This window comes from Fragaria vesca, linkage group LG2, assembly GCF_000184155.1.
Source record: "Fragaria vesca subsp. vesca linkage group LG2, FraVesHawaii_1.0, whole genome shotgun sequence".
NCBI classification, from domain to species: domain Eukaryota; kingdom Viridiplantae; phylum Streptophyta; class Magnoliopsida; order Rosales; family Rosaceae; genus Fragaria; species Fragaria vesca.
The window spans coordinates 31,898,425-31,909,166 of record NC_020492.1 but is presented as its reverse complement, the minus strand read 5'-3'; the positions used below and the strand labels follow the sequence as shown (position 1 = coordinate 31,909,166).

General features: G+C 37.0%; 1 protein-coding gene across 1 annotated transcript; it reads right to left on the bottom strand.

Annotated features, from left to right (window-relative positions):
• Positions 1-2,847: 2,847 nt before the first annotated feature.
• Positions 2,848-10,126, bottom strand: LOC101302617 (NAD-dependent protein deacetylase SRT1-like). Its single transcript, XM_004291758.1, has 14 exons — positions 9,980-10,126; positions 9,001-9,030; positions 8,799-8,891; positions 8,125-8,244; positions 7,758-7,858; positions 7,499-7,607; positions 7,242-7,321; positions 6,680-6,758; positions 6,411-6,464; positions 6,091-6,187; positions 4,666-4,748; positions 4,062-4,129; positions 3,681-3,783; positions 2,848-3,441 (listed from the first exon to the last, which is right to left on the bottom strand). The coding sequence occupies exons 1-14, from the start codon at positions 10,076-10,078 to the stop codon at positions 3,139-3,141; spliced, it is 1,419 nt and encodes a 472-aa protein (XP_004291806.1). The 5' UTR covers positions 10,079-10,126; the 3' UTR covers positions 2,848-3,138.
• Positions 10,127-10,742: the final 616 nt, after the last annotated feature.

Below are 10,742 nucleotides of genomic sequence, written 5' to 3'. Positions count from 1 at the left end.
CTACTACTACTACTACTACTACTACTACTACTACTACTACTACTACTACTACTACTACTACTACTACTACTACTACTACTACTCTCTCTCTCTCTCTCTCTCTCTCTCTCTCTCTCTCTCTCTCTCTCTCTCTCTCTCTCTCTCTCTCTCTCTCTCTCTCTCTCTCCTGGACGACACAATGACGCCGCCGACGCAGCCGCCACCGACACAGCCGATGCCGACGCAGCTTATGCTTCAACAACACCTGCGCCGATGCTGCGACGACGAGCAATGAGTATCAAATCTCTAATCCTACCTCTGCAACCTCTTTCACCGCTGCCGGAAATCAACACCGCTCGTCAACGTCCTCCTTCTCCGAGCCCCCTCATCCGACCCCGGCAGCAGATCCAAAACGTTGTGCCGCTCGCCAAACGTCGTCGTCATCTCCGGTGTTGTCCTTCTCCGGTGACGATGTAGCGAAGCTCCCTCCGGCTACGACGTCCCGCCTGCTCAACTGGGCCAACGAGCAGGTTCATAGGCAGCCTTCGCCTCCACCTCCATGGCCAGATCAAAGGCGTCGGGTGCGTGGTGAGGGAGGTGAAGCAGTTTTGATGAGGGAGGTGTACGGTGAGGGAAGGTGCATGGTAGATCCGATGTGTGAGGGTGCGTGGCTCTGCGGTAGGTGTAGTTGTATTTTTGTAGCTGATAGGTAGTTTGATTATTCATGTTGTAGTTTTGATTGATTATTGGCGGTCAATAACTCGATTATGTTCTGGTATTTCTTCTTTTCTATTACAATAAGCTGAAATAAGTTGATTATTGGGGGTCAGTAACTAAGTTATTGGGGGTCAGTAACTGGTTATTGGGTGTCAGTAACCAAGATTATTAGGGGTCAGTAACCGATTATTGGGGGTCAGTAACCAAGATTATTAGGGGTCAGTAACTGAAAACTAAATGATTACTGGGTGTCAGTAACTGAAAACTAAAAGTTATTGGGAGTCAGTAACTGGTTATTGGGTGTCAGTAATTAATCAATAACTGGTTACTGAGGGTTAGTAACTGGTTATTATGGGTCATTAACTGGTCAGTAACTGATTATTGGGGGTCAGTAACCGGTTACAGAGGAAAATCCGGTGACCGGAATCCGGCGGTCGGGGAAATTCCGGTGACCGGAATCCGGCGGTCGGTGACCGGAGTCCGGTGTCCGGCGGCTGGTGACCGGAGTCCGAGGTTCCGGCCAAGTCTTTTCATGTTGAAGAGGTGGGGGCAAAATAGCCTTAAAATAATATGGTTTGTTAAGACTTTAGTAAAGATTTGTGCATTTGGGCATAAAAATGGTTACCTTATATTGGAATTGGCCAATGCAAAAGATTATCATTGGAATGGGAAATAAGGGGTTTGAATTAGTATTAAATGGGCATTTTCCCTAAAAATAATTAAGATTTAGAAAATTAAAATCAACAAGATCTAAATGAAAGCTGGGATGGTCTGGGAATATCCCAAACCGTATCAGTAGTGCCGCCACTACATTTGTATGATTGATCATATATGATTGACGAAATAAAATCTGAATAAAAAAGGAAAGAAGAAGAAGATCTGAATAAGAAGGAATATTGTTCTTATTCTGCATTATTATGTTCAGTTGCAAAACCAGGGGACAAAATCGGTGTTTTACCACTCAAGATTCATCATGGGTAGTTGGTTACACAGCTTATTTACTTCCCTTGTGAACTAATTTCTATGTGCGCGTTATAATCCACCGTTTTTGTATTTGATTTTCTTATCGCAAAACCTAAGCAACCAAGGAAACCGATTAGGTTACTTGCATCATGTTTCAAGAAATTACTGAAAATCTGATATAAGTTGTGCTGGTTTGCAGATAATGTTGTAGTTTTGATAAGAAAGGGTACTTGTTATGTTATTCTACTAATTATGTCACAAGGCACATCTGAATTGCACATCAGTTTATGAGACATTTGGAAGTTTAGGTATGAATTGTGGACGAATAATATGCAGGTTTTTGGAAATTCAACCTGCAAATGTGAATTTATGGAAACTAATTGTTTGAACATAACTGAAAGGTTCGAGGACGGTTCCATTTGTAAAGTGACAAATAGGAATATTGAGCTGAACTGAACAAAAATATATTTCAGTTCCGATTTCGGTTTAGGCCCTAGATTGAGCCATACCATACCGACTCGATTGCAACCCTATGGTCATCTATAAAGGTCGAAAATAGTTCCTACACTATGTATTCTTGAACATTCACCCCTTGGCTCATTTAGATTGCTACCTTCATTGACTCATCAGGTATGATTCGTTTAGTTCACTTCCTATGCAAGATATACATGTGTGATCAGTGTACCATTACAATGCCAAACACTAGAGCTATTGCTCCAAGCAGCACCAGTACATAGCTGCCCGGCACCGGTTAGCAAACCACCACTGCCATTTGATCATAAATCCCTGCAGCAGCCGTAAGCAAAGCTCCAAGAACATCCCTTCATTTCTCTCGGTCCATAAACTCCAGCATATAATAATTTAGAGCTGCAACACCTCCGTTGACAGAATAGGTACAGCTCTAATAAACATCAGTACTGTGATTATTTCATTCCCTTTCTGATGTACCCATCCAGTTAAAAAAGTTTCATGAATTCATTCCCATACTTCGTCATTATGATCATGCCTCCAATGTTTTAAATAACCTAATCAGAACGGAAATTAGAAAGAGAGACCTATTAATAGTAACAACTACAAATACCAAAATAGGCTCACAAGCCACAAGAATTCATTCTCAAAAAAAAAAAAAGAAAAAAAAAAGAAGAAACAAGCCACAAGAATTAAGGCTATAAGGAGCAACAAACAAAAGAACTTGACAACATTTAGTAGACCATGTAAGCTGGAGCCACTGAGTGTATTATCTACCAAAATTCACCCAGTTCGTCCTAATCACACTTTTTTGTTAGTCCTAATGAACACCCACATATATACAAATAAGTGGTCCGAAATTTCTAGTACCACATTTAAACATGTTGCAACAATTGATGTCACTTCTAAACATTAGATGATACTAACGACACTGTCAGACCGTAGTTTAAATGTGCATCAACTGCCACAACATTGCCTTATCCTTAGCAAGAATCCAAAGACAATCAGTTTCTAAAGCCTAGATTTGCGCCTGTGCACTTTTGATCGCTTCTTAGATGTTGCAGGACCATTTGCATCGTCTTTCCGCCTTTTAACCCCATTACTTAGAGTGCCAGCTTTCACAGCTTCAGTGGTGGTCTTCTTATATGTGACAACATTGGTTACAACGGCATACATAAGAACCTCAGTTTTTGGGCTCGTGATAACGTTTCTATCAATAACAGCATTCTTGCCGCAGCACGTTTCATCAGTAACTGCATCTCTGAGCTTTTGCATTGTGGCATCTTTATCAATCTTCAATAGGTCTGTTGAAACCTGCACCATAGTAAGTAAAAAATATGTAAGATTTTCCCTCAGGAGAACTGTGGATATTTAAAACTCTAGTTCTTGCAGAGATTATGTCATAATTATTATCTACTTTGATGACATTTTGGGCATGCCTAGCAATATCAGTTCAAAACCAAGAAAGCACTGCAAAACCAAAGTTGGTAATATTGATCCCTTTATAGAAGGTGTATCACCATGTAAGAACAGATATATGCATAATGTCTCACCTCCCAATTGACAGACAAGTTAATTTTTGTGAATCGGCAACCGCAACCATCAATGAAGTTGAATTTCAAAACCATTTCGATTGATTTTGACTGTAAGGTTCTCCTGATACATATTGAACAAAAGAATGTGAGAACATGTGTAAGATTATAAAGCTGGCTGTTTGATCTAATAATTGCTAGGCAACTAAATCTCCAAGACATTCATCATTATGAGTCACAAAGAAAGTTATTTTTCATAGAAAAATAAGCGTATTTCCATAAATAGTTAACCTTTTTGTATGGATCAAACAGCTTTCTCATATTGACTTGTAAGTTTTACGATTGAACTTCAAGTACTTCTGAGGCCTATTAATATATTTATTGAATCAACATTTGCAATACCTTTTCAGTTGAAATGGCTCATTCTGTAGAATAGCTCCTTTATATTCTTTGTTGTCTACGAAGGATATCTGGGATGCAAAACATAATATGATGGTTAGCATCAAATATGAGCAATTGCGTGGATCAGTTCTGGGGTATGGCATTAAACAAGGACTGGTTCATAGTGCTAGAATAAAAAGGTTCAGGATAATTGAATCCTGTTATAAGAGTTTTATTGGGTCCAAAAGTCAACTGCTCCTAAGTTTAGTCCAACTGATTTCTGTTGAGTACACCAGTAAATTCAAGAAGAATAAGCTACCCCAAAAAAAATACATATTCTCAGTGCTACAATACAAGTTGGGAAACATTTACCAACAACGTGGGTTTGCATAATGCGCTACATTCACTAAAGTGGATTACTAAGAAAAAAAAATGTCAGGGTTTCATGAACCCTTATCCGCTAAAAGAAATTTTTGGTGCAGATGGTCAACCACTTCAATGTCTACATTTATTCATTTATTTCAAAGAAAACCCTGCATTCTTATCTAGGTTATTTAAAGAAAAAATCAGCCTCATTTATACCCCAATAACTAAGAGCAGCAAAATGAATCTCTTAAATAATCACCTCAATAGATTTGATGAATGGCAATGGAGCTTTAAGTCCATGTACACTTGCTACCCGGAGATTCCAGTTGACATACTTTTCATCTGTAATGCAAGTGAATAAACTATATGAGAAGTTGTGAACCATGGCCTTGACTAATTGGTATACAATAGAGTGAACTCCTGGGAATTGTTGCCAAATAGAGCAAGCAATCCATTTCAAATAAAGGGCCAACTATTTAGAAACCATCCATTTTTTGTTCTATATTACACAAGTATATGTATGCTACAATGTTATTAGATTCACTAATGTTATTTTTTATATTTCTTTGAGCCTACCGGGAAATTCTCTTGCAAATCTTTTCATAGCTTCTTAATTTAGTGGTGGATGAGATCCAATCTTTGTTCCTGCAAAGTTTATTTGGAATGTCAAGGCCCCTACTAAGGCGGAGATTTTGGGAGGGCTTGTGGCACATGGGAGGACGAATACGTGTGATGTTGTTTTTCTCCTCCATGGTGCATTTTATGCAAAGCTCAAGGGGAACGTGTTGATCATGTCTTTGTGCACTGTATAGTGGCTTACTTCTTATGGAAGAAGTTATTTAGGGAGGCAAGAGTGGACTGGACAACTCCATCAGAGAGGACAGAATCCTTTGGGGTTGTGGGGTGCTAGCTGTCTGTAGCTTGGGTGGTTTGGATGAAAAGAAATAAAAGATTATTTGAAATCTATGGTGGTGTGGAGACGGAAGACCTGTGGGAGTCAAGTTCTGGGCATCCTTTTGGGCTTCTATTTATAAGGAATTAAAGTACCATAATCCTTTTTCCAATATTCTTAACTGAGAAGCAGCTGTAGAATAAGCTCTTAAGCATTGATTTAGCATCAAATGATGAGCTGCTAAGCCTTTAGCCCTAGCTGCCCTTTTAGTTATTTAAACGGACTCCTTGTCCGCATCCTTGTACTTTGCTTTTTGTTTTTTTTTGTTTTTTGTTTTAAATCACTAATGTGGCGACTTATAACTTAAGACAAAGAAGGCATGTTGCCAAGCAAACTACATGAAAAAAAAAATTGTAAGTGTCTTCAGGTGAAGTTAAGTCTACATCTATGGTCTGCTGTGCAAAGATAATAATAAAAAAACAGGCATCTTGTTATAAAGCAAAGACATATTGTACCAATCAGGCTCTCCAGAACATTAGTTCAAGAATAAACTCCATTGAAAGATTAACAGAAAAGTAAACAAAATAATTTCAAACTACAATCCAGGAAGAAGCTTAATCAAAAAAGGGAATAAAACGAACAAAAACAGAAAATTGTTTTTGCATTGTTTATATTTTTCTGTTGTATGAATTGTGAGCTTGTAACCTTAAACCAGAAGTACAACAAAAGCATGCATGTTTTGGTCTCTACACCTAACTGCAAACTATTTAACTAAGCATGTATTCAGATTACCTATACTCAAGGCTTGAGTTAGAATGATCTGAAAAAGATCTATCCGAACAAATGGAGGAATCTGTAGATTTAGAATGTCCATGACACCTGAAATAACCTGTAGTGCAAATGAATAGATAATATCACACTGTCTGAAAAGAAAATAAACCAACTTGACCTCAGCATTCTGATTATACCAGATAACTAGATGAGACCCAAAGATTAATACATTACTGCATCAGCAAGGCAGGCCATTAAGGATTATCCAATACATACTACACTTTCATCAGCCAAAAAAATATAATAATCACTGGATATATAGTAAGGTATGATTACAATACCTTATCTACAAGCCCATGGATCAGTAAAGCTGCCTTCTTGTCCTTTGGAGTTTTCTGAGATTTAACAAATCATATAATAGACAACCATAAGATCATGAGCATATATGTAAAACAAGTGTCTTCACATAGTTTAACAACAGTGGAGGGGATCAATCCACGAAATAAGTTCATAATATCAATTTTCTATATGTACTGAGATAGTCTCCCACAAACAACCATCATCTTGAACAGAAACGAAGCTGCTGAAGTAGAACAAAAGATGATAATACCTGAAGGTTAACAATTACAATCTTTCCCCCACCACGGAGTGATCTCAAAGGTAGGTTGCATGCTGGAGTGATCTGCAAACTGCAGAATAATAACAATCACAAAGTCAAGTCTTAGCTAATGTATCCCGGAAGATGCTTCATGATACAAATAGAAATAACAATAATGAGAATCTATATTTTAAAGTCAAGCACTCTAATATTTCTACTTGGATGTGGCCAGATCTTTCCCTAGAGACCTGACATTCATTTCAGATCAATTTGGCAGTTTTTGCAGATGACAGAACTTCAAAGTAGATGAATAAATAAAACAAATAGCGATGCCGGATTCTATACTATCAACAAACCTTGATTCTCTGCATTAAAATTTATCGGAACCAAAAAGAGATAGTATTGTTATATATCAAAGCTATATAAAATACATGAGCAAATTAGTGAGTGGGATGCAAATGAAAATATCATTTGTCTGTGATGACTTCTTTGGATTTGTGTGGATACACCATTATAATACTTCCAAAGTGTACATCAAAGTGACTTCTTCAGGTATCTCTGTTGTTACTGTTACCTTGTTCCCAAACACAAAACAACATCAGCCATTCTGCAGTGCTTTTCTGCAGGATTCATCTCCTTTGAGGGCAATGCATCCTACATTCAAAGAGAGAGGTTAGTCAATTTAAGAAAGGTTAGTCAATTTCCCACTCCATTTGCACTCACTTTCACCTTTTGTTTGATGGTTTTCAAATGCTTTTATTAGTTGAAAGTCAAAATAATGTTGCACCTCATTGGCATCCAATCAACAACAAAATAAATAGCAAGCAATACCTCCCAGTCAAGAACTGTATCCTTAAGCCTCGCTCCGCACCTTTCATCTGAGCACCTTCTGGAAGTCTCCTTTAGGCCAATAGTTTCTACCTCAAAATCCCGTGTATACCTTCAAATGTTTAAATTGTTATGTGAGATATCAATTGATGAAAGTTAGATATAAACATTTTTAACAAACAAAATATTCATGACATTCTGAGAGAGAGAGAGGCAACACAACATAACAATACAATAGGCTGATTTGTAGAGCAAGCCTTACTCAATGCCACAAGAAGGGCAGACTTCCATGAAGGAGTTACCATGCAACTCCGCTAGTTTCTTCCTTGGTATTCCAGATCGAAGATGGAGGCCGTCAACATTCTAGCATTTAGTAAGTAAATAGCTAATAAGAATGTAGACAAAATATATACTATTTGGAATTGGCTTGCAAGCACCACAGTATAAATAATTTTAAAAGAATATACATGTATATATATATATAATAAAAAATAGAAAATAAGAAAAGAACCGAAGGAGTGATGGAGTCGCACTAAAAACTATAAGTTCCTGATGACAGCAACAGGTTGGCATCAAAGGCATGAAAGAGACTAGAATTTCTAGAAGCAGCAAAATACAATAACACATACCTGGCTAATAACAAACTTCAGTATGCCAGCCCTCTCCAGAGCAACCAAAGCCATATGAGTCAAGCTTGGCCTTGCACGATGAAATGGCAGTGATGCTTCTGGCAACGCTTTGCCTTCACGCTGCACTAGTAAATGGAAATCAGTATCCCATCAATTCATCAAAAATGGTTAGCTCATAAGTTTGAAAGAGGAGGAACTTGCAAAGGACAGTCTAAACTTCTTTCAAATCATTTGCCCCTCTATAAGTTAGCTCATGCAAGATGGATGATGTAGCAGAACTCATTTTCTTAAAGATTTTATCCTGGCAATACACTCTTTTTATGTGCACACTGACTTAAGCAGCCTAATGACCTCACCCTAAGTTTAACCACAGTAGTTAACATATAGGAGAAGCAGTAAAAGACAAGGGGGCTTTTGGAAAGGAAAAGAACCAGAGTAGATAGCTACTAATTCTGCAGGGATAAAATTGAAACAAAAACTCATTTAAATCAAAACATTAAAAAAGGACAGTTGTCATGGATGTCAGTTGGAACATATTGAACATATGACCTTCAAAACTCAAACTCCATTCAATGCAACACTTCCCTCCAACCAAGAAGAGTTGCTAATAGAAGTATGTTTTTGGTGTTTTGGAATAGAAACTCAAGAGGAAACCACAATATTAGGGTACTCACCTGAAGAGTCCAAATTCCCTTTGGACCTCGAAAATCAGGTATACCACAAGAAGTTGATATTCCTGCACCTGTAAACACCACTAGATGTTTACTCTGCAAGAACAGAGAAGTATTGTGAAGAACTGGACTAAACAGATCATATACATAAACAGACAAAAAAAACACATAGATTAAGCAGATAATGACAAGTGTAGGTTTAAACCTTCTGTACCAGCAAAGCAAGCTGTTCAATCTGCAAACAAACACAGACAGGTGATATAAGTATATCAACCATACATATGAGTAAAATTTTATATTAGCACAGTCAACACACAGGGAAAAGATCATGAGGATAAGCAACCGCAAAAGTGAACATATATGCAATGGAATTTGCAATTAGTAAACACATCTGAAGACATGTCTTGAGAAATTCTTGAAAATAATTTGCGTCAAAATTAATATAAACTAAAAAAGAGTTGAATAACTCAAGTACAATTTTCTTAACTGTGTAACCAAAATAAATCAATTCTTTAACTGAGGCATAAATCCAGGACTCTTGAATTGCTATGCAAATCCTAAAAAATGCAACTATGGAAACAGATACACACACCAGAGAGAAGTTCATGTGAATTTCAATATCAGATCGCATTGAAACTCTCATATTCAAGCAAAAGATTCCGATATATGGGATATCATGTAAATAGAACAAAATTTGGACGAACAGAGATTCTCCTTCAAAAAAAAACAGCCACACTGATGCTACCCATGTACACAAACCCTACCCCAGAAACACTACAAGGGCAATAAAAGATTGTGACATTGTCTGACACCATTCGAATACTTCAACTACATTCCATCTATACATGGCAAACTGAAAATTACAGCTCTATATACGAACGTTTCTGAGATAAACAATGGCAAAGGTATTGGAGCAATGCCGCAACCCAGAAACTGACTCAATGCAACTCATTGATCAAGAGAGCAAGTAAATTGGATCAAAATGAAAATCAACGCCAAAACCCAGATACCAGATCTTACTAAGCATAAAGATATATCAAAAACAAGTGTTTTCCACATTCAACTAAAGCTAGAACTGCCCCAAATTACACATAAACCCTAAGTACCATTTATGGGTATCAAAATTGCAGAAGATTAACGAAGTCATAAACATTAAGAACAGAAAACATTTAGGAATATGAAACCTTTTGTTGCAGAACGTCAGGTGCGTCGAAATGTTCAGACATTCCGACGCTGCCCACATCTTCTATGTAGGAAAGTTTTTCTGCATAACCCAACGACATGGTCAATCCTCGGGAGAAGTCTGAGTTTCGAGTAAGAAGACGGATGTGGGAGAGTGGTGACTGGTGAGTTGTGTTCTGTTTTCTTTTTCTTTGTTCCCTCTCGGTTTTATGACCCATTTTTGTTTTTTTATTGAGTTTTATGACTATTTTAGAGAAATTTTAAATACACACCCTTTATTTTCTTAATACACATCTTTATTATTTTATGTTTTTATTGAGATTTTATAGGTAAGCTAAATGACCAAAACATACATTTATTATTAAAAAAAAAAATCACGTTAGAAGCATTCTTTCTAACGTCTTCTACCTTAAAATCGTCGAAAACATGTCTTCTCCCCTAACCCCAATTCTTCTCCACAATTCATTTGGGTTGTTTTTTGTTGTTGTTGTTGTTGTATCTATATCAGCTTTAGTTTGATCTTACAGATCATATTGTCAAGTACTGTATCTTTATCAGTTTTAGTTTAGTTTGATCTTGGAGATCATATTGTTAAATACTGCATCTTTATCATGATATATTTTATCGAATAACTAGCTATCTATGTTTAATAGCTAATGTACTTCTACAGTTGTACTAGCTTGAGAATTTTGAAAACTTGTATTGGTGATTTGGAGTTGGGATATAACAATAATTATTTGATTATAAATAACAATAATCATTCTA

Coding starts and splice junctions, on each gene's coding strand:
- LOC101302617 (XM_004291758.1), bottom strand. CDS start 10,078: ATGTCGTTGGGTTATGCAGAAAAACTTTCCTACATAGAAGATGTGGGC. Junction 8,245..8,798: donor AGGGAATTTGGACTCTTCAG/GTGAGTACCCTA, acceptor TTACTAGTGCAG/CGTGAAGGCAAAGCGTTGCC. Junction 4,130..4,665: donor CATTCATCAAATCTATTGAG/GTGATTATTTAA, acceptor TTTGCATCCCAG/ATATCCTTCGTAGACAACAA.